General features: G+C 42.4%; 1 protein-coding gene across 6 annotated transcripts in view; it reads left to right on the top strand.

The window, feature by feature from the left end:
* Window positions 1–23,808, top strand: part of TSPAN11 (tetraspanin 11) — a 198,278-nt gene that overhangs the window by 13,111 nt on the left and 161,359 nt on the right. For 5 of the 6 annotated variants that reach the window (XM_054039584.1, XM_054039555.1, XM_054039601.1 and 2 more), the window contains exon 2: window positions 9,479–9,576. In XM_054039584.1, coding sequence (XP_053895559.1) covers window positions 9,490–9,576 — 87 coding nt within the window. In that variant the 5' untranslated portion in view covers window positions 9,479–9,489. Of the gene's footprint in view, window positions 1–2,607; window positions 2,686–9,478; window positions 9,577–23,808 lie in introns of all 6 variants that reach the window. The other variant, XM_054039563.1, reaches the window with a different exon arrangement.

The following is a 23,808-nucleotide window of genomic DNA, read 5'->3' on the forward strand; positions in this document are numbered from 1 at the left end:
AGACGACCGAGGCGGCCACTTGGGATGCCAGGCTTGCGGGGGGGTGCCAGGCTCAGGATGCTGTTTTTGTTGTTAGCAACAAAAGGGAAAATAGAAGGTTTGAAGTAAAATGTTTCAGGTATTCCATATGTGGATTCATTTTTCACTAACCTCCTAGAATTCTCTGGACCTTTGTAGAATCTCGTGGAACCTTCCAGACTTTCTGAGAACTACATTTTCCTCGAACCTCCTAGACTATTGTCCGCCATGCCCTTGTGGGTATGAAAGGGTGGGGCGTCGGTTCTGAGGGTAGAGATGAGGTGATGGGAAGCTTGGAAGAAAAATCCATCAAAGAAAGGTTCAGACAAATGAAGCACCACAAGAAGACCTAGAGGTTTTTGTATGACCTTTATAAGCTGCAGACAGGAAAACACCCTTGAACAATTGTGCAGACCTTCACCAGATGCTGACATATAGGGAATGTTCGGACGTCAATGATAAAGACCTCTATGTCGATTACACATTTCCCCCGCCTACTGTTATTCACACCTTCTTATCAACTGTTGGAAATGGGCCATCCTGATTATCACTACAAAAGTTTTTTTCTCCTGCTGATAATAGTCCATCTTAACTGATTACTCTCATTATAGTTAGTATGGCAACATCCATTTTTTCATGTCCTCTGTGTATATATATCTTCCTACTATATTTTCCACTGCATACATCCGATGAAGTGGGTTTTAGCCCACGAAAGCTTATGCTCAAATAAATTTGTTAGTCTCTAAGGTGCCACAAGTACTCCTCATTCTCTCCACTCCAAGTATTCCAGTTCATTCATGATGCAGAACTGAAAGACACTTTTCCTAATGTGTGGATAGCTTTGAGGATTCTGCTCATACTGCTGGTCGCAGTCGCGAATGGTGAGTGCAGGTTTTTGAAGCTCAGGCTCATTAAAACATATCTTTGATTGACGATGGCCGGCGAGAGACTCACATTGTTGCTATTTTATCTCTCGAAAATGCCACTGGCCAGTCTTTGGATCTCTCCGATGCTGTGCTTCAGTTTGCAAGGGCAAAAGCGAGAAAAGCGACCTTTTGAACTAAAGGACTAGGATTAACATTCTAAGACTGTCACCTACTGTTACACTATTTAATACTGGTCCACCCAATGTTAGTGCACAGTTCAATTTCTTGATGTTAGTACATTTCAGTTATTCTTAACTAAAAACTTTCTGTAAGTTTTTATATTGCCTATGTATGCCATGAATAAATGCAGAGTTACAGATTCTAGCATGCAAATTTATCATCTTACATGACAGCGATAAATCATGTATGCAAATCATGCATCAAAGTCATGAACTGGGCTACAAATGCAATAAAAAATAAAGTATTTAAAAATTTAACAAATGGAGGCAGGGGCGCCATTTGTTCTAGGGCCGGCCCTGTCTACAGGCTCAGGTCTTGTCTCCTGATTTGTGACCCGCTAGTAAATAGAACATTTAAAACAAAAAAAAAATGTGAATATGAAGTAACTGGAATATCCATTTGCAGAAGGTCTCTTGTAAGGTATCATTACAAAGCTTATAACCTACCAAGTGTGTTCCTCCTGTTTGTTTGCATGTATTATTTCTATGTCTGGAGTCAGGAGAATAAGATATAAAGTTGTATTATTAATGTAAATATATTAAGTGGAAGCCATTAAGGGTACTTCAGAATCAATGAACTATAAATGGCTCAGTTACTTGCAAACCTTCCTGTATACATGTGGGCCAGCCCAGGAAGAATGGCGGCTGGGGTCTCACAGGAAATATGACCATGTCACCTGATAATGAAATCCATCTTAAATCTGGTACTTTTCCATTTAGAAGAAGGGGTGAGGACCCAGAGAGACAAAAGATTCCCGCCTTGTGCCAAATCTATAAAAGGGGGTGGAGCAGGACAAAGGGCTGCCAGTCATGAGAAAACCCCTAGTTACCACCTAAGATGTCTGTTGGAACTAACAAGGACTGTGCCAGGGGAAAGGATTGGGCCCAGACTAGGAAGGAGTCTAGTCTGTGAAAAGAAGCTTATTGGAACATCTCTGAGGGTGAAATATTACCTGTAATCAGTTTCTTAATGTATTAGGCTTGGACTTGCGTGTTTTTGCTTTATTTTGCTTGGTAACTTACTTTGTTCTGTCTGTTATTATTTGAAACCATTTAAATCCTACGTTTTATACTTAATAAAATCACTTTTGTTTATTAATTAACCCAGAGTAAGTGATTAATACCTGGGGGAGCAAACAGTTGTGTACATCTCTCTATCAGTGTTATAGAGGGCAGGCAATTTATGAGTTTATACAGAGTAAAATGGATTTATTGGGGGTTTGGATCCCATTGGGAGCTGGGTATCTGGGTGCTGAAGACAGGTAAACCTGCTGAGCTGTTTTCGGTTTAGTCTGCAGCTTTGGGGGCATGGCCCAGACCCTGGGTCTGTGTTGCAGCAGGCTAGCATGTCTGGGTCAACAAGACAGGGTTCTGGAGTCCCAAGCTGGCAGGGAAAACAGGCTCAGAGGTAATTTCAGCACGTCAGGTGACAGTCCCAAGGGTGTCTCTGTGACCAAACCTGTAACACTTGCATCTTTTTGCAGCTTTTCTAAGCCCTCAGGGGCAACATCTTCAGGAACAACTTCTTTGTTGTCTTTGACCTGGGTCCTGATCTTACACAGGTGTGTATCAACAGTGACTCAATTGAAAATAGAATTATATGGTGTAAACTTGCTGTAACCCGGATCAGGACTGTTTCCTTTTGATATTAGTGGGAATTCCATGTGTGAAATGAAGGTAGAATTTAGTCTTTCATGTTCAATGCCTTATGTAGTGGCAATTTTGTCTGATTTATGCAATTCCTACTCTCCTCCAGCCATTATTCCATGATGCCATACACTAGCCCATGCAAAGTAATCTGTAATCTTTTTGAGACTACCCTGTCATCTCCACCTTAATTTTAAACATATGCTTAAATCCCATTGTAGTCAATGGGACTCAAACATGCCCAAAGTTAAACATGTGCTAAAGGTCATTGTTGAATAGGTGTGGACTGCTCAGTCGGTGCCTATAAGTGGAGCTGAAATGCAGTGAAGGGAAGTGAAAGTCCAAAACCACTATAAACATGTTCCATTGTAATCCTTTTTTTTTTTTTTTTTTTGGCTGGGGATTTAGAAAATGTAGAAGACAGTACTAAATATTTAATACTGAGTAGGAGATTCTTCGTTTAAACCGGAGATGACCCAGAAAGCAAGAGAAATTCACAGGCTGAGCTTTACACAGCATTAAAATACACTTTGTAAAGGCACTAATTTTTGTCAAGAGAAGCCTTTTCCATGCCCACCATCCCCTTCCCTATCATGTGTTTGTGAAGATCCGAGTCCTTTTTCTGTGCTCGAGGAAAGAACATTGTGACAATACCTTGCAACCAAGAGACTGCTTTGGCCACCACTTTGGGATGCTCCTACCACCAGACAGTGTAGTCAACCTCAGTTTCAAGACTGGGCCTGTTTTGGTAGTAGTGTCATGTGTCGCAGGTCCCAGAAGCTGGCTGAGAGAGAGCCTTACTGTCTGCGCCCTTCCATCGCCCTACAAGGCTAGACAAGGAAACTACAGCTGACGCCCTGCAAACAGAGGATGCACAGTGGGATCAGCTGACCAGCAACAGGCAGCTAATTGGATACCTCATAGCATAAAGCTTCTTGTTCCTGCCACACCTCTTGTCTGAGCAACTAGTTGCTAGGCCTGCTGGTGGCCAGACCCCGGAGACCAAGTTCCTGCCTCCTCCCCTGGTTCCCGCTCCTTATTCCTGTTACAACCACTTATTCCTGGTTTCTGCTTCCTTGCCCTAACTCCATTTACTGACCCCAGCTTGACCCTGGGCATGATTTCTAGCTGTGACTCCAGCTGTGATCCTTGGTGTGGCTTCTAACCTTGATTCTATTCTAGGCTCTGACCACTAAGTCATACCACCCACAAACTGCTCTGCAGGCTTAAGTGGAATCTAAGTGGCATATGAAAGCCTAACATGCACCCTGTTCACTGGGAGCAGAAGGCCAAGCAGAGGTCCATGCACCATCATGTAACACCTTTTTTGAGGACTTAAGTGGTGCATATATCTTATGTGGGGCTTTTTACAGAAGGGTGAATTTCATCCTATATGTGGCTTTTCGATTGGGAGTGGGCAGCTTTTTACACAAATATTCAATGTGAGTTGACTTTCTTTTGAGCTAAGAGCTTATCTAGATGTGCAGTTAGTGCGTGGCAAGCTGGAATGTAAATCTACAGTGCACTAGCATGCTATGCATTAAATGTCCATGTGGACCTTGCTTCCATGCACTACAATTTCCTAGTGTGCATTGGCCTACTCTACCACCGTTTCAAAGCGGAAACTAAGAAAAAGCATACATTGTAATAGACAATTCCCCCTAAGGGTATGTCTACACTACCCGCCGGATCGGCGGGTAGTGATCGATCCAGCGGGGGTCGATTTATCGCACCCCCGAGTGCTTTCCCGTTGACTCCTGTACTCCACCGCCGTGAGAGGCACAGGCAGAGTCCACGGGGGAGCGGCAGCAGTCGACTCACCGCAGAGTAGGTCTAAGTACGTTGACGTAACTTAGATCGATCCCCTCCCCCCCCCCCCAGTGTAGACCAGGCATTTGAAAAGTATCACTTTAATAGAATCTTTTCTCTTTTCTTGTGGATGGCAGGATGGGTATCTGATGTCTCAGAACTCAGCAAGCTTGGACTTTCTGCAGCATTTGGACTGGATAGACGGGGCGTTTTGTTTTGTTTTATTTTATATGATGCAAATCGAACCCAAGCCAACTGTTGTTGAGGTTCAGAAAACTTTACAGTGAAGTGATAAATGTCAATTTGCAGATAGCCAAGATTTAAAAATGATAGAAGTGTTTAATCAGTTTAGATTGAAGTACCTAAGCCATTGAAGTGTCTTTATAGGAAATATTTACCTCCAGATAAGGGTAATGAAGCATTTCAGAGATGCTAGAGGATGTGTCATTAGCAACTTCAATAATAACCAAGGATTTTAATTTTCAGTTGCCACAGATCAATTGGAATATTCAAGCACTGAATGATGAAAAGGGAAGGGATTGTGTTAATGTTAACAGAGGATCCGTTTTTATATTCCGGTGTGTTAAGGGACAACTGGTGAGGGTTACAGTTTAGAATCTCCGCGCCTGTAAAGAATGTATTGTAAGGGAAGAAACTATAAAGGGTGCTGTCATTTGGGAATTGATTTGTATTGTCTTAGTGCCTAGGAGCCTCAATCCTGGACCAAGACCCCATTGTGCTAGGTGCTGTACAAACACAAAGCAAAACAGACAGTCCCTGCCCCAAATAACTTACAATCTCAGTAGTGATCTAAATAGGCTCATACTCTAATGTGGTTTCAAATTTCAGCTACTGGAAGTGATTTTTGGACACAAATAGAAGCAAATTAAATCAGTTAGGACTGAGTTCTAATCCTGATTCTGATAGTGTGTGACTGTGACCATCGCAATTTTCTGAATCCAGTTTTCCCATCTATAAACTGGTGGATGGTGGTTGTGGGAGGCTTTTAATTATTAGCCCTGCCCACTCAGCCTAAGTGCTGAGACTAAGTTTAGGTTATTTCCCAACTATCACCAGTAAATAAAAGTTTTGGAGGCCAAATTCTGCTATTGGTTACATCTACGCAACTCCATTGTCTTCGGTCGTTTCCCTTTTGTGACACCAATGTACAGGGCCAGCTCCAGCATTTCTGTCGCCCCAAGCAAAAAAAAAAAAGCCGCAATCACAATCGCGATCGGCGGCAGCAATTAGAAAAAGAAAAAAAAAAGCCGCGATCAGCGGCGGCAGTTCAGCAGCAGGTCCTTCGCTCCTAGAGGGAGTGAGGGACCTGCCGCCCCCGAATTGCTGCAGGTGCCGCCCCTCTCCCTTGGCCGCCCCAAGCACCAGCTTGTTAAGCTGGTGCCTGGAGCCGGCCCTGCCTATGTATGATGTCTTAAAGGAGATTCGTAGCATGAAATCCTGGCCCCATTGAAGTCAGTGGCAAAAGTCATTGACTTCAATGGGGCCAGGATTCACCTATGCATTTTAAGGCCGGAAGGAACCATTATGATCATCTTTTCTGACCTCGTGCATAGCACAGGCCATATAATTTTACCCAGTAGCCTAAGTTCCAATCTGTAGCACAGGTGTAACTGATTGAAACTTACTAAACGACTTTGGTGATGATGCACAAGAAGGAATAGAATCCAGCTCCCTTTCTGAATTGTGTGGGCTCTGCAGGGATAACAGGAATAAAAAGTAGTAAAAACTTATTTTTATGTTACATGTAAATAGATCTGACTCTGAATACACACAGAGCAGATCTGTTGAGTAGGAAGGTGCAATTTTTACATAATCACTTTCAAAATAGAACGTATCAAATTCCATATAGACATCTAATTTTTGCTTAAATACATTAGTACCATTTGACTCCACTACCTAAGTAGGATGTTCATTCCAGCTGTTCTCGTTAAAATAATACAATTTTAATTTCTGCTTACCTACAATGCCTCTTCACTTAAACCTGTGTTTCCTCTAATTCTGGTCTCCTCAATGTCCTCAGATCTTCAAGTTCAATTTTATAATCTTTTGAGAGTGTAATTACTTCAATCCCGTCCTCTCTGAAAACGAAGTATCCCCAATTTTTTTTTACAATCTCGTCTCATCCGTAAATCCATCCTTTCAACTTATCAATTTATTTGGCCTATGCTTACTGTCTTCTGCTTTGATGGTCAGAAATGGACACTGTATTTCAAATGCAATCTAATCAGTGCTATGTAAAATGACATGCTATCAATGATAGCACAATATCCTTGGATTAATATAATATACCCTTCATTGTTGCCTTCTTTACTACTAAATACAGTCAATCAAAAATGTAATGTTTGAGTCTACCAGTACACCCAGCACCTTTTCCTCTTTCACGTTAATTCATTTGATGTAATTTAAAACTGTATTTACTTTGGGCATTATTTCTTCCTAAGGGCATCATTTTACATTACATTTCATATTCCACCTCTGAGTCTGTTTGCCTAATCCATCCCTCTAAGTCTTAACTATTTTCTCTATTTTGATATTATCTGCATATTGTATCTGTGTCTGAACTAGTAATAAAAATACAAGACCAGTTCCTGTTGGTCAGTTGGCAATACCAGTTCCAGTACAGAACCCCATGGTGCTCTGCCTCACCAAATTCCACAAAGAATATATATCTTTAATTCCCATTCTGTTTTCTACCTACTAATCAGTCCCCAATTCATTTTAATAATGTATTACCTAACTCAGTGGCTCTCAATCTTTCCAGACTACTGTACCTCTTTCAGGAGTCTGATTTGTCTTGTGTACTCCCAAGTTTCACCTCGCTTAAAAACTACTTGCTTACAAAATCAGACATAAAATACAGAATTGTCACAGCACACTATTACTGAAAAATTGCTTACTTTCTCATTTTTACCATATAGTTGTAAAATAAATCGATTGGAATATAAATATTGTACTTACATTTCAATGTATAATGTACAGAGCAGTATAAACAAGTCATTGTCGGTATTAAATTTTAGTTGTACTGACTTCACTAGTGCTTTTTATGTAGCCTGTTGTAAAACTAGGCAAATAACTAGATGAGTTGATGTACCCCCAAAAGACCTCAGTGTACCCCCCAGGGGTATACGTCCCCCTGGTTCAGAAGCACTGACCCAACCCATATTTTGTTGGTATACACATTAATACATTGTGTACAACTTCTGAAAATGTAGATGTTATGGAGAAGTGAAAATTCCTCCTATTATTCTGGTCAGTTACCTTCCTCTTGTAAACCTAATTGTATCACTTCTTGACCTCATCAGAATGAAACCAATCCACCTCAGAGTTCCAATGGCACATCTTATCCTGGGAAATAATGTTTCTAGAAAGCTTGGACCAAATCATACAAAGTTTCAGAGATACCAAGCTTTTAAAATTTCCCTGTCATTCACATTCTCCCAAAGCTTTTTTAGGCTAGAGATATTCCTGAGATAGATTAAACTGTATAAGGAATAGATAAGGTTGTCTCAGAATTTGTGTTTCTAATGTGGTGCAATGAGTTACTTGGATAATTTTAATTCAAGCATTTCCATACTTTGGAATGTTCTGTGTAGTTTATAAAGATGAACCTTAACTTGACATTTGCATATTATCATGTATGGTTTTTGAGTTCTCTTAAGGGTATTTCTTGTGATTGAAAGAATCCATCATTTAATTTAATCCTTAACTTCCGGTTAGCAAAATTTTTACTGGGAACATTAATACTTCCCATCTATCTAGACCAATGGTTCCCAAACTTGTTCCGCCGCTTGTGCAGGGAAAGCCCCTGGTGGGCCGGGCCGGTTTGTTTACCTGCCGCGTTCGCAGGTTCGGCCGATCGCGGCTCCCAGTGGCCACGGTTTGCTGCTCCAGGCCAAGGGGAGCTGCTGGAAGCGGCGGCCAGTACGTCCCTCGGCCCGCGACGCTTCCAGCAGCTCCCATTGGCCTGGAGCAGCGAACCGCAGCCACTGGGAGCCGCAATCGGTCGAACCTGCGGACGCGGCAGGTAAACAAACCGGCCTGGCCCACCAGGGGCTTTCCCTGCACAAGCGGCGGAACAAGTTTGGGAACCACTGATCTAAACTAATAGCTATATTTAACGTGATTGATCTTTCACAAATTCTTCTTTAATTTCAATCTTCTGATTTTAAGTATATATTTTATTGCATTTTACACCCAATTCACCCTACAGAGCCAACATACTTAGTGAGAAGGAGCTGGATTCTAGTCCTTCCTGTGTATCATCAACAAAATTGATGACTGAATTCCAAATACAGTACACTCCCATTATCTGAATTGCATCGGAGACATCCAAACATTCTGCATAACTGGGTGTTCGGCTAACCAGAAGTCCTATTAACTAACATAGGGCTACATGGGGGACCATGGTGTAGATTCAGATAACTAGGATTTTTGGTAAAGGAAAGCTGGATAATTAGAATTATACTGTAGTTACAGTTGTTTTAACCCACTGAAGGCAATGGGGGTTTTACATATGTGGCTGAGGACAATGGGGGTCACTAAAGATTTGCATGCAGAATCTTTATTCCTGGTGACGAAGTTTGCCAAAAGAAAAGAACCCAGCTTGCTGCTAAGAGCTCAATGTGAGTTTGCAGGGCTGGGAGTTAGAAAATATTCCGCCCCCCCTCTTTTTTTTGGGCAAATTGAGCATATTTGATACAGAAATCATCGAAACTTGGGGCCTCATAATGCCATTTTAAAGTCACTTTTCAGAGTAGAACCTCACTTTTAATTTTGTTCTAGAATAAAAGGGTGTGTCTCAGGGTTTTTAGGGGAGGAATAATCTGTTTGAAAATGTAAGGTGTATGTGTATATATATGTATATGTTTTTCTTTCTAGAGACTCCAACAATGTCCCATTTCAACAAAGCCGAGCAAGATGACTGGATGACTGTTTATCTGAAGTATCTCTTGTTTGTGTTTAATTTCTTCTTCTGGGTAAGTGTGACTTCTTGGTAATTCTGCGGAATAAACTTGTTATAAAGACACCTTTTGTTTGCTCACTTGTCTAACTTGAAATTACTTATTTAGGATTAAATTTGTTATGTTCTGCATAGTGGAACTGGAAGAAGGCATGGAGCTGGCTAGGTGGGTGCCCAACAGTTGTGTTCAGTGATGCTTCGTAGCCCCAAGGGATCATGATAAACTGGGTAGGGTTGTGGTTAGGCAGCATATGTTGCTGGTAACATCTGAGGTCCTGATTCAGCAGGTCATCTCTATTCAGCAAAGCATCCTTAACTTTAGGCAGGTGCTTAATCATTGACTACAATGGGACTTAAACAAATGCTTAAAGTACTTTGCTGAATAGATATGGACTTAAGCGTATATTTAAATGTTTTGAGTTGATATCAGTGGGAGTTAGGCTCCTAATATGCTTAGGCACTTAAGAAAATCCCACTAATCCTAAGTGACTTTCCCACAGGCACTCAGTATTTTAGTGACAAAGCTGCTCAGGGTACGTCTACAATGCTGTTAAACACCAGTGGCTATCCTGTGTCAGTTGACTCGGGCTCGCGGGGCTCGGGCTATGGGGCTGTTTAGTTGCCATGTAGACGCTTGGGCTGGAGCCCTGGCTCTGGGGGCCTCCCCGTCCCAAGGCCTGGGTTCCAGCCTGAGCCCGAATAGCTACACCACAGTTAAACAAACCCAAAGCGCGAGCCCGAGTCAGCTGACTCAGACCAGCCGCCGTGTTTAATTGCAGTGTAGATCTACCCTCTGGGTCAAATTGTGAACCCCTTGCTCATATTGGTGAGCACTGACTCCTCACGTAAATAATTACTCACCAGTGTGACCAAAAAGTTCACAGTCTGGCCCTAAGCAAATAAACCCCTCATCCGTTCACAGTCCTGTGTGTGCACTGAGTGAACAAGGACTCTGAGTATGCCTACTCTGCAATCAGAGGTATGGTAGCTTGCAGGAGTAGACAGACCTTAGCTAGCTTTCATTTAGCTAGCTCAGGTCCTGAAGCTGTGAAACTGCGGCAGTGCATGCTTCAGTGCAGGCTGTACAAGCCAGGGCCGGCTCTAGGTTTTTTGCCGCCCCAAGCAAAAAAAATTTTGACTGCCCCCCATCCCAGCCCTGGGCTCCTTGCCGCACCCCCCTGCTGCCCCAGCCCTGGGCTCTCCCCACCCACACCTCCTGCCACCCCAGCCCTGGGCTCTCTCACCCCTCCCCCCCCCCCCCCGTACCCTCCTTCCGCCGCAGCCCTGGGTCACTGGTAACTCACTCCCAGGGCAGGTCATTCAGCAGGAATTTTAGGTGAGCACATAACATAGAAAGGATTGGTTCCCATATGGTTACAGAACTGCAGTAAAGTGGAACAATTTTCAGCTTGTGTGATTGGAGGATATCTGGATGCATATTATAAGACTACAGAAGACTTATATTACAGAAGCAGCTTTTCCTCTCCTGGAATTGACACCTCCTCATCTATTATTGGGAGTGGACTACATCCACCCTGACTGAATTGGCCCTGTCAACACTGGTTCTCCACTTGGGAACACACTCCATGTGTCAGTATATAATGCCTGAATCTGTAACTTTCACTCTATGCATCCGAAGAAGTGAGGTTTTTACCCACAAAAGCTTATGCCCAAATAAATCTGTTAGTCTTTAAGGTGCCACCAGACTCCTTGTTGTTTTTGTAGATACAGACTAACACGGCTACCCCCTGATATTATAAGACAGACCTACATAAATGAGGAAAAGTTGAGGTGCCTTTATTATTCTTTTCTTCCATTCTTTCTTTCTATGGGGAATTTGCCAATGCACTATCACTGTCTTCCTTTTAAACAATCAAACAAACAAAAAGGCAATGGCTGTTGAAAATAGCAATTCCAGTCCTAATAACCACTGGGAAGCATTTCTTGCTCAATTTTATCCTACTTTTTCTACAGCAAGTTACAGTGGATCAGTATATTTGATTTGGGAGAAATGAAGTAACAGCTGCCCAAACTGAGCTTGAGCACTCCTGAATTTTGAGGTGTTGAAATCTGGAAGGCAGGTGCTGGGGCGGGGGCTGTGGCTCCGCGGGGGAGCACAGCAGCATGTATGCAGCAGTGTGTCTGGCGCTGCGCGGAGCCAGACATGCTGGTCTGAGTGGCACGGTAAGGGGGCTGGAGGGTTGGATGGGCGGAGATTTGGGGGGGCAGTCAGGGGCAGAGAGAAGGGGGGTTAGATGGGTCAGGGATTGTGGGGGCAGTCAGGGGACAGGCAGCAGTTGGATAGGCATTGGAGTCCCAGGGGTTTGTCAGGGGACAGGTAGGGGGTGAGGTCCTAGGGGGGAAGTTGGGGCGGTTTCAGGAGGGGGCAGTTGGGGACAAGCAGAAGGGAGGCTTAGATAGGGGGTGGGGTCCCAGGAGGGGGTGATCAGGGGGCTGGGGGGGTTGGATGGGTTGGGGTTTCTGTGGGGGGCAGTCGGAGGGGGTGGATGGTGGCAGGATGGGGCTACCCTTCCTCCCTGTGGAGTGTCCTGTTTTTTTAATGTTAACATATGGTATCCCTGCCCTTCAGAGTGCAGCTCTCCATTCATAGCAAGCGGCAGCATGAGGTCTCAGCTACCTCACTCCCTCCCCCTCTTTCCTGTTGGTAGTGGCCAAGGGAATGCTGGGAAATGTAGTTCTTTCCCTGCTCCAGGGCTGGCTCTATAGGCAGGGAGCTAACCAAGGAACTACAGCTCTCAGGGCCCCCTGTTGGTTCTCAGCTCCCATGCTGGATTCCTGCCGCCCCTGCAAATGGGCTCCCCCAAGCACGTGCTTGCTTTGCTGGTGCCTAGAGCCGCCCCTGTACAAGCCCACTTAGAACCCTAGATAGTCAATTATGGGGCTAGTCTGTGCTGAAGCACACACTGCTGTGGGTTCATTGCTCTGGACCCAAGCTGGCTAAATTAAAGCTAGCTCATGTATATCTACATGAGCTGCAATCCATAATTGCAGTATAGACATACCCTTAAAATCCCCTTATCAGGGTAAGGAGCTACTGTTGCTGCTTGGACTTTTATTTCTTCACTTACCCCTAATGACAGTGGCTGAACAGGACTGTGCATTTTGGGTTTTTTTTCTTAAGCCCTATTCATAGGAGACTTTACACTTTTTATTTATGGTTGCAATAGATGAATTGCTCTTTGAGCTGTATTTATATTTTTGATGTGTTATTTTACATAGGGTAAATTTGCCACATATATAGTTTGCCTTTTATTAAACAGTACCAAGGCCCACTTTGCATAATTGATATCTTTAGATTTTCTAAAAACTATTCCTAATTCTATTGGGCTCTGTTTAAAAGAGAACATTTGATTTCTTTGTGCTCTGTTCATCTCCATAAAAATGCCTTCTAACAGGTGGCTGAGAAAGGAAGGCGAGTGTGTAGAAAAGCATATAGTTCCTGATTCCACAGGACCTGAAAGTTGTGGGGTTAAATGAAGGGCTTCCCTTGCTTCCTCACTATTGTCAGAATCACTTTTATCCACAGCTTACTTGGAGGCTTTTCATGCCACTCACATATTGCGTCTGTTCACTCTATCCCTTAGTACATCATTATATTTAATCTTAACAGCTGTTCAAGCTTTCGAATCTTCTTTTGATCTACTTGACTCCAAATAGAACGTGGTGGTTCTTATATCAATTTCTTTCGAAAAAGATGTTAAAAAGCTGTGTGCAAAAACTAATGAACTGCAAATTATATCTGATAGTTTGAAGACGAGTGGGTGTGTTAATAAAGGACAATCCACTACACCACATGAAAGAAGAGGTTTTTGAAAATCATACTTAAGCTTTTAGTATTACAAGGATAGTTTTGTTCAAGACTTAAATAGTTTGGATGTTCATGTTAAGTTCCTCTTGTTTCTGGAACCAAAGTTGGAGAAGACATTTGAGCCATCATTGAAGATTACTAATCTTTTTCCCGATGCCTTCTAGATTCTTTCAGACTTCGCATTTTAATTCAGTTTTATGTTGTACTTAGAGAACAACTTTCATGCCGCTAGTTGATGGGGAGAGAGTAAGGCGCTTCAAGTTGGGCAAGCCAAAATGAAGTAACCTCTAATGAAAGGCCACTTCTTAACATCTCTCCTGATGGTGCTCCATAGAATCACAAAGAAAGCAGCTACTGGTGTTAAAAATCTGAGCTTGCATATGTTTGTTTATGTCAGTGCTTCTTTCTGCATAACATAGAGTGCATGCAAACGTTGGGTACAGATGGAAAGAAACTTCTGATTTTTTTACTGCAATGATCAGTAAACCTTTAAATGTCTCACCTGCTGAAATAGAAATACCTACTATTGAAAGTCTAGATGGGCTAGAAAATAATTCTACAATAGCTTCTATACCTCTGGATTTCAATAGTATACTAGGCTTTGCTTTACCATTTCAGATATATTAACTAAGCACTGCTTTTTAGCCAGCATGGACAGCATTCTTCTCCTGTCACTTTTTTTTTTTTTTTCTCTTCAGACTTTATTGGTATGGAGCATTCTGAATTGGCTGAAAATGTTTTGAGAGCTGTGTCTGAAGAATTTGTCAGTTTTGTTATATGTTTTATTTTTCTATCTTTGAAAATTTTCTCTTTGAAATTTGCCAGCTGGGTGACCTAGGGCAAGTCTCTTCACCTCTCCATTCACCTCAGTGTCCCTATCTATAAAATGGAGATAATGATATGGACTCGGACTGTTGATTAATTGCAGTTAACTCACGCAATTAACTCAAAAATATTAATCGTGATTAAAAATTAATCACACTGTTAAATAGAATACTAATTGAAAATTATTAAATATGTTTGGATGTTTTTCTACATTTTTAAATATATTTATTTCAATTACAACACAGTATACAACAGGGGTTGGCAACCTACGGCACGCGTGCCGATTTTGAGTGGCACGCTGCCTGCCCGGTGAGAGGAGGAGGAGGAGGGGCCGGAAAGCACCACACTGTGGGGTCCCGGCCCCCGGCCCCACTCAGCCCCCCCGCCCACTGCTCTCCCCTGCGGGGGCAGGAGGCAGAAGCTTGGTCCTGCGGCAGCCACACTCCCCCCCACCCATTTCTTCCCACAACGTGGTGCATTCTCCTCCTCCTCCCCCCTCTCCCTGCCATAGACGGCTCTTGCGAGGGGGAGGGGGAGCCGAGCCGAGTGCAGCGTGCTCGCTGCTCCGTAGAGCAAGTAGAGAGAGGTAGGGACGGAGCCTGGGGGAAGGGGGTGTAACAGGGTATATCCCTCCCAGCCCCCTGCCATGAGCTGCTCAGGGCAGGGGGCTGGGAGCACCCCCACGAGCCGAGCACCCCAGCCTTCTGCCCTGCACCCCCCGCACTCCCCCAAGCCCTCTGCCCTGCACCTCCCCCCCACACCAGCCTTCTGCCCTGCACCTCCACACACACCCCAGCATTCTGCCCTGCACCTCCACACACACCCCAGCCCTCTGCCCTGCACCTCCACACACACCCCAGCCCTCTGCCCTGAACCCCCCCACACCCAGCCTTGTGCCCTGCACCTCCACACACACCCCAGCCCTCTGCCCTGATCCTCCCCACACACACACCCCAGCCTTCTGCCCTGCACCCCCACACACACCCCAGCCCTCTGCCTTGACCTCCCCCCAACACCCAGCCTTCTGCCCTGCACCTCCACACACACCCCAGCCCTCTGCCCTGATCCTCCCCACACACACACCCCAGCCTTCTGCCCTGCACCCCCCCCACACACCCCAGCCCTCTGCCTTGACCTCCCCCCAACACCCAGCCTTCTGCCCTGCACCTCCACACCCCCCCACACATCCAGCCTTGTGCCCTGCACCTCCACACACACCCCAGCCCTCTGCCCTGATCCTCCCCACACTCACACCCCAGCCTTCTGCCCTGCACCCCCACACACACCCCAGCCCTCTGCCTTGACCTCCCCCCAACACCCAGCCCTCTGCCCTGCACCTCCACACACACCCCAGCCCTCTGCCCTGAACCCCCCCACACCCAGCCTTGTGCCCTGCACCTCCACACACACCCCAGCCCTCTGCCCTGACCTCGAGTCGCCCCGCTCAGCCCGCTGCAGGCCTAGGTGAACAGAACCCCAGGCTGGACGTGGGCTGAGCAGGCTGGCAGCGTAAGATCAGCATTTTAATTTAATTTTAAAGGAAGCTTCTTAAACATTTTGAAAACATTGTTTACTTTACATACAACAATAGTTTAGTTATATAATATAGACTTATAGAGAGAGACCTTCTAAAAAACGTTAACCTGCATTACCGGCACGCGAAACCTTAAATTAAAGTGAATAAATGAAGACTCGGCACACCACTTCTGAAAGGTTGCCTATCCCTGGAATACAAAGTTGACAGTGCTCACTTTATATTATTTTTTATTATAAATATTTTCACAGTAAAAATGATAAACAAAGGAAATAGTATTTTTCAATTCACCTCATACAAATACCATAATGGAATCTCTTAATCGTGTAAGTGCACTCAAAAACAAAACAATATAAAAATCAGTCCTACTTCTTGTTCAGTCAATCACCAAGAGAAACAAGTTTGTTTACATTTACAGGAGATAATGCTGACCGCATCTTATTTCCAGTGTCCCCTGAAAGTGAGAACAGGCGTTCGCATGGCACTTTTGTAGTTGGCATTGCAAGGTATTTACGTGCCCCTTCATGCTTCGGCCACCATTCCAGAGGACATGCTTTCATGCTGATGATGCTCATTAAAAAAATAATACATTAATTACATTTGTGGCTGAACTCCTTGGGGGAGAATTGTATATCTCCTACTGTGTTTTACACGCATTCTGCCATATATTTCATGTTATAGCAGTCTTGGATGTTGACCCAGCACATGTTGTTCATTTTAAGAACACTTTCACTGCAGATTTGACAGAACACAAACAAGGTACTAATGTGAGATTTCTAAAGATAGCTACAGCACTCAACCAAGGTTTAAGAATCTGAAGTGCCTTCCAAAATCTGAGAGGGACGAGGTATGGAGCATGCTTTCAGAAGTCTTAAAAGAGCAACACTCCGATGCAGAAACTACAGAACCTGAACCACCAAAAAAGAAAATCAATCTTTCTGCTGGTGGCATCTGACTCAGATGATGAAACTGAACATGCGTCAGTCCACACTGCTTTGGATTGTTATAGAGCAGAACCTGTCATCAGCATGGACGCATGTCCTCTGGAATGGTGGTTGAAGCATGAAGGGACATTTGAATCTTTAGTGCATCTGGCATGTAAATATCTTGCAACACTGGCTACGACAGTGCCATGCAAATGCCTGTTCTCACTTTCAGGTGACATTGTAATCAAGAAACGGGCAGCATTATCTCCTGCAAATGTAAACAAACTTGTTTAGCTGAGCGAGTGGCTGAAGAAGAAGTAGGACTGAGTGGACTTGTAGGCTCTAAAGTTTTACATTGTTTTATTTTTGAATGCAGGTTTGTTTTGTACATAACTCTACATTTGTAAGTTCAACTTTCATGATAGAGATTACACTACAGTACTTGTATGAGGTGAATGGAAAAATACTATTTATTTTGTTTTTTACAGTGCAAATATTTGTAATAAAAATAAATATAAAGTGAGCACTGTACACTTTGTATTCTATGTTGAAATTGAAATCAGTATATTTGAAAATGTGGAAAATATCCCAAACTATTTACATAAATGGTATTCTATTATTGTTTAACAGTGCGATGAATCACGTGATTAATTGCAATTAATTTTTTAATTAATTTTTTTAATCACTTGACAGCCCTAATACGGACCTCTTTGATAAAGTGCTTTCAGATCTACTGATGCAAAGTGCTACATAAGATTTAGGTACTATTACTATTTATTACATTGTGTTAGTTTAATCACTGTGACCAGTTGGGCTACCCTTACTCCCCTTGATGACTACTTACTGAGTTGAGTAAGCCCACCGAAGTCAGAGAGACTACTTGAGTGAATAAGTGTTCACCACAGTAAGTAAAATCTTGCCCCACAGGGTCTTAAAGGTCTGGTCATGCCCACCTTATATGCACAGATCTCCCCCTTTTGCATGAAGAATGAGGAGAGGTGTCAGCCATTCTTTACAGGTCTGGGATTCCACATAGTGGGAGCAGGTGAACAGTGATCACCTTTCATGCTGAGGCAGTGTTAAATCTAGGATGGTATATGCAGGTAGAATACTAGGAAGCATACCATGGAGGAGATCAGAAGAAGCACCATATTCTTCAGAGTGTATTCCCCACGACAGCCATCTATATCACAGAGAACTGTTTTGGCTGTGCAGAGCCATCTCTACTTGCATCACAGATCCAGGCTGCTGCCAGAAAACACACAAAGGCTATTATTTTTTAAAACGTGTAACTTATCACGTGCAGAAGTTCAAGTACATAATGTACTTTACCTCTCCTTCAAACTGAATGATAAGACTTACATTTTTAATACTGTTGTTTAGAGACCGCAGGTCAAAGTCTTGTTTTTACACCAGGGATGAATTTGGCAAGTTGGCCTCACGATTAACATCACAAGTATTATGAATTTGTATTACTGAACTATCTTTAGGCCCCAACCGAGATCAGGACCACATTATGCTAAATGGTATAGATACTTAGTAAGAAACAATCCCTAGCCCATAGAGCTTGCAATTTCAGTAGTGAAGGCAAAGAGTGAGAGGTCACGCACAGTAGGTAAGTAATAGATCTTGGAGTAGAACCCAGATCTATCCACTAGACCAAACTGCTTTTCGATAATGGCAAAGTTGTAGCTTCATACTCTCAGGGGTCAAACCCTGGGGTCTTTTTTCAGTTTCTATTTTTAATCAATGGGAGCTTTTCCTGAGCAAACACTGAATAAGGTTACCAGGTTTGGCCCACTACATTAATGCAATTAATATCGTTTTTCTCAAACATATATCTCTACAGTGTTTTTTTTTTTTTAATTGCAAACTATGAAGTAGTTGGCACAGATGGGCTATGTGGTAACATTTTTAAATAGAATTTGCTTTTAAAGCACTGCTAAAATAAATTTTATATTCATTTCCCACAAAATGGTGTATCTGCCTCATTACTCAAACTTTTTTTGGCACCCACTGGATTTTCAGAGCAGGAATTTGGTATGCAATTATTTAAAAAAAAAAAAAAAGGATTAATCACAACCTTGTTGGAATTTTAACAATGCTGCATTCAGTCTGTTCAGATTTCAGCATATGGGATGACTGAATAAATACAAAAAGAGAGGCGGGAGACTTGATTAAGGTCAGTAGACATGGTACCACAGGCTCACTTAAGACGCCCTTGCTTTCAAAGTCCAATTTCTAATTGACAAAACCTAGAGAAAAGGAGAAAACCTCCATGTTTCAGAAAGGGGGGAAATGGTTTGTCATTTCGGACATATAGAATGAAACTGCATTTAAACTCTTTACACATGGTTATTATTATTTGTATTGCGGTAGCACATAGGGGACCAGTCATGGATCAGGGCCCCCATTGTGCTAGGCACTGTACAAACAGAACCACAGCAGAAAACAGACCCTGCCCATAAATAAAAAGACTCTGCCTTCTAAAGTAAAAGTTCATTTGACTAGATTAGTGGCTCCTTCCCGAGGAAGGAATAAGGATGCAAGGAGGGCGTATAGCTGTGGGATTTGTAAGGCAGATACAATGCCATTTTCTAAAAGTGTGGGTTATCCTATATTCATTCATCACAGGAGTCTGCTTTACATGAGCCTCAAAATCTCCCCACACTTGCCAACATCCTTGCATCTTAGATTTGCTGTTCTGAAGAGTAAGATCTTGTTTGCAGCTGGCTTTAAAAGTCTCATTTGGGATTAGAAATTCATGTTTTGTTTTAGATAGGGCTCAAATGGTGATGTATTGTCAATGTGAATGGTTTCAAGGCATTGGTGTGGACGCACTTCTGCTTGCCCTAGAATAGCTCCCTGAAGGATCTGTGTCTTAGTGGTTCGAGTTGGAGATGGGTCCCGAGAGATCTGGGTTCTATTTTCAGTTCTGCCACTGACTGCATGCAAAGTTGGACAAATCATTTAGACCAACATTGTCAAAAGTGGTCCCTACTTTTGGGTACCTCCATTTTTGTGTGTTCCAAAAAAACACAGGCCCCAGGTGTTTCTAGTTGAAGGGCTGAGTACCTACAACTGCTATTGACTTCATTTGGAATTGTGGGCGCTCAGTGCATCTGAAAATCACACCCTAGGTGTTTAAAATTGAACAGCCAAAAATGGAGACACATACACATTGGCACTATACAATTGCTTTGCGTGGCTCCTTCAGTTGGACGAGAAATTCCCTTCAATTAACAGCTGTGAACGGAGGATTCATTTTGAGGAAGTAAATGTATTTTATTTTGATTTATTTTATGTTTTTTTCTGAGTTGGGGCAGTGCCCTAGATGATTCAAGCAAGAGGAGGAGGAGCTAATGCAGAGAATAATGTAGACCAATCTTGCCATTACACTTTCTGATTGACTGTAGGCTGTCACAGTGCCAGAGCCGATGACATTAGTAGACAGAAAGGAAAGGAGATTTTTAAAGAATTCAGGATATCATCAATAATCTGAAAGGAAAAAGCTAGAAAATTAAACCCCATAAACTTAGTGTGACAGCTAATTAAGAATACCTCATTAGTATCACAGAAGTTATGCATAGCACAGAACAAAAAAAATGGTGTGACAGTGTTTTGTCTGTAGGAGGAAAAGTACGGATAAATAGCAAGGTATAAAAGTGTACTTGGCGCCCTAGAGTAGTGTTTTAAAAATGTAAAATTCAGCCCATGCTAAGGTAAAACAGAACACAAACTCTGACAAGTAAGATGTAACACTGAGAGCAAAGGGAACTTTGGACCAGAAGAAGTAGCAAAAGATATAAAGACAATAATTAGACATTTTAAGTACATCAGGAATCAGAAGCCTGCAGGAGAGACAGTAGACTCACTAGACTGCCAGGGGGGAAATCAGAGAATAGATTACAGAGAAGCTAAATGGTTTCTTTACATTGGTCTTAAGAACACAGCATGATGGGGAAGTACCTTCCCTAGGGTTATTCTTTACAAGTTGAAAGAAGTGATGAAACAACTCTGGAAATTAAGTTGCATTAAATCATCAAGACTGGATTCTATTCATCTGAACATTCTTAAGGAAATAAAGAATGAAGCATCTCAGCTGCTAAAAAAAATATATACCATAATATTTAAACAGCTATTATGCAAGAAGCCAGGAGTGTGATCCACTTTATACCTATCTCTAAGGGTTTAATCCTATGAGCTGCTGAGCTGCCTCAACTCCCACTGATGTAGGCTGGAATTGAGGGGGTTCAGTATCTCAGGAAACAAGCTTCAAAAGAGGTGACAGTAATAATATTGCATAGTTTTAATATAGCGCTCTTCAGTCTCTAGATCTCAAAATGCTTCACAAAGGAGGTAAGTATCAAGGGCACCCAGCAGGCAAGTGGCAGAGCAAAACCAGAACTTCGGTCCATTCCTGAGACCCTGAGTGCCAGTCTAGTACCCTAGCCTCCAGACCACATTGCCTCTCAAGTGGCATCTTGGCCATTATAGACCAATGAACAATATAGGCCATTACAAATCAGTATCTGGAAATATAGTTGAGAAGTTTACTAATTATAAAGCATGTTGGTGAGTAAAAGTTGGTAGGTTCAAACCATCCCAGCTTTTACTAAATCGTGCTTTTCTGACCTATTGGAATTAACAAACTAATGGCTAGATGAGAAATGTTTTAAATGCACTAAAATAATAAGCAAATGATTTATATAGACTTTCTAGAGGCTTTTGATAGAATCCTTCAGAAAATTGGTAACCACCAGAAGACCTGCCATGGGTTTTTTAAAAAGTGGGTAAAAGATAGGAATATAAATGTAGGGATAAATACTAGGATCTGTACTTTTCATTATATTTATGATCTGAAACAGGGATGAATCATGAGGTAGCAAAGTTTTCTGGAAAAAAATTAAGTCGTTCAAAAATTCATACCAAAACTAGGTAATTGGGTAACCCAATGGCAGATGAAATTAAATGTTGGCCTGTACCTTATAATAGTCCTTATGTTGCCCCTTTTTGAGCTGAGCAGCTAGTCAAAATTTGGGGCCTTGGGGATGTAGAAGTAGTTGGAAGTAGAAATTGATGGAATCTGGTATTTTATTTTGTGCAAAATCTTGTCTATTTACAAGGAATGTACAAAGTTCTTCTCTGAATGCAGAAGGAACCAAGAACAAATGGAGCAGCTTGTTCCCCCAAGCCTCTTTACCCCCCAAAAACAAAAGCTCTCTAGCTTTTTTTAGGGTCACACTGTGTTCACAGGCTACTGCTTGGCTTCCTTCCTTTTCACATTTCACTGTTGTTATCTTTGTCTGATCTGTGAACACATGCACTCCCCCTCCCCCCCCCCCCCCGCCCCACACACAGTCAGACAAAAGCTTCTGGGAGGGCTCACACACTCGGTTTTGTCTTAGGTGGAGGCTTATGCGTACAGTTTTTAGGTGTGAACTCACCCTTCAATTATCAATCTCAATGGGGTGTTAACCCAACCCATCATGTCGTTTCACCTAGCTCATAACACTTATGAGAAACAACTTCATATACATGCATAATGATGGAATATAAATTAGTAGTAAGATTTTGGGGGGGAGGAAATAAACATAATGCCAGACCACTCAATTAAAACATTCTTGATGAACGGGGCATTAAGAAACCGTATATTAGACCATTTAAAGAATATTATTGTGAGTAACACAGAAAATATTATGTCACAATATAAGTAGCTGGAATGTATGTCCCAACCTTCAATGCTCTGTTAATCTCATACAAGATAAAGCAGATATAAAAGAGTTCCAGAAGCATGCCTCAAAAATGAGTAGAAGTATAAAGGTCTCTTCTATACAACAAGTGATTAAAACACTAGGGACTTGTCTACACAGTGGCGTAATGCACACCACGGAGATGTGATTTCTAAGGCTCACTAATGAGTTATGTGTTAATTGGTCTGTTTAGACAAGTGGTTCTCAAACTTTTGTACTGGTGACCCCTTTTACATAGCAAGCCTCTGAGTGCGGCCCCCATCCCCTTTATAAATTGAAAACACTTTCATATATATGTTTAACACCATTACAAATGCTGGAGGCAAAGCGGGCTTTGCGGTGGAGGCTGACAGCTTGTGACCTCTCGTGATAACCTCGCAACCCCCTGAGGGGCCCCAACTCCCAGTTTGAGAACCCCTGTTTTAGACCCTTTGGGTGTACACTAAAGGTTCCCTAATGCGGTTTAGTATACTGCTGTTTGTACTACATTAAAGCACATTAGGGAACCTTTTAGTACGCACCAACATGGTCTACATGGACCAATTAATGTGCAACATGTTAGTGCGCTTTAAAAAACACACCCCTGTACTGTGCATTACCCCAACGTGTAGACAAGTCCTAGGTCTATGTGGGAGGAATAAAAGTAGATTAGCTAGTTACAGTATTTACTATAATTAATATATATATAAAAAGACCACCGATTCCATTTGCTGGTGACTCTTTTTGTTCATGAATATTTAGTGCAAGAACATTTGCAAAAAACAAAACCATTGTGAACAATAGTGAAAATAAATACTCATGGTTACTTTTATCTAGAAATGGAAATGCTCTTATAGGGTTTAAAAAAAAATAAATAAAAGCTCTTTCATGAATAGCTTGTAAAAATAATAAACACCTCCAAATGGTTGGTGTTCCCAAAAGTCCTGCTACAGTTAGCTGGCATAGGAAGAATATGAGGCTAAATTCACCATGAGCTATTCAGTGTCCATTGAAGTTAAACAGAGCTGTTCAATTAACTTCAGTGGTATTTGGATCAGGCCTCAAATAAATTGTTTTCTACGAATAGATTGCCCAACTCTGCCACTCACCCTATTCCAGAATACAGAGGCAAAACTGACATGGGATACAAGGAAATACTTTTTGTGTAATTTATAATCTGTGGAACTCTCTGCCACCAGATATAATTGTGGCAAACAGGTGAGTAAGACCAAAAAAAAAAAAAATCATACATTTTTATATGAATGAGCCTCTTTAGTTTGGTCATTGTCCTAGGCAGGATATTGGACTAGCTAGACCATTGGACTTTTCCAGAATGACAAATCTAATGTTCTCCACTTTTTTCTTGACTGAAAATGTTGTGGTTATAAAGTTCTCCCAGCCA

Source organism: Malaclemys terrapin, chromosome 1 (assembly GCF_027887155.1).
Source record: "Malaclemys terrapin pileata isolate rMalTer1 chromosome 1, rMalTer1.hap1, whole genome shotgun sequence".
Lineage (NCBI taxonomy): Eukaryota > Metazoa > Chordata > Testudines > Emydidae > Malaclemys > Malaclemys terrapin.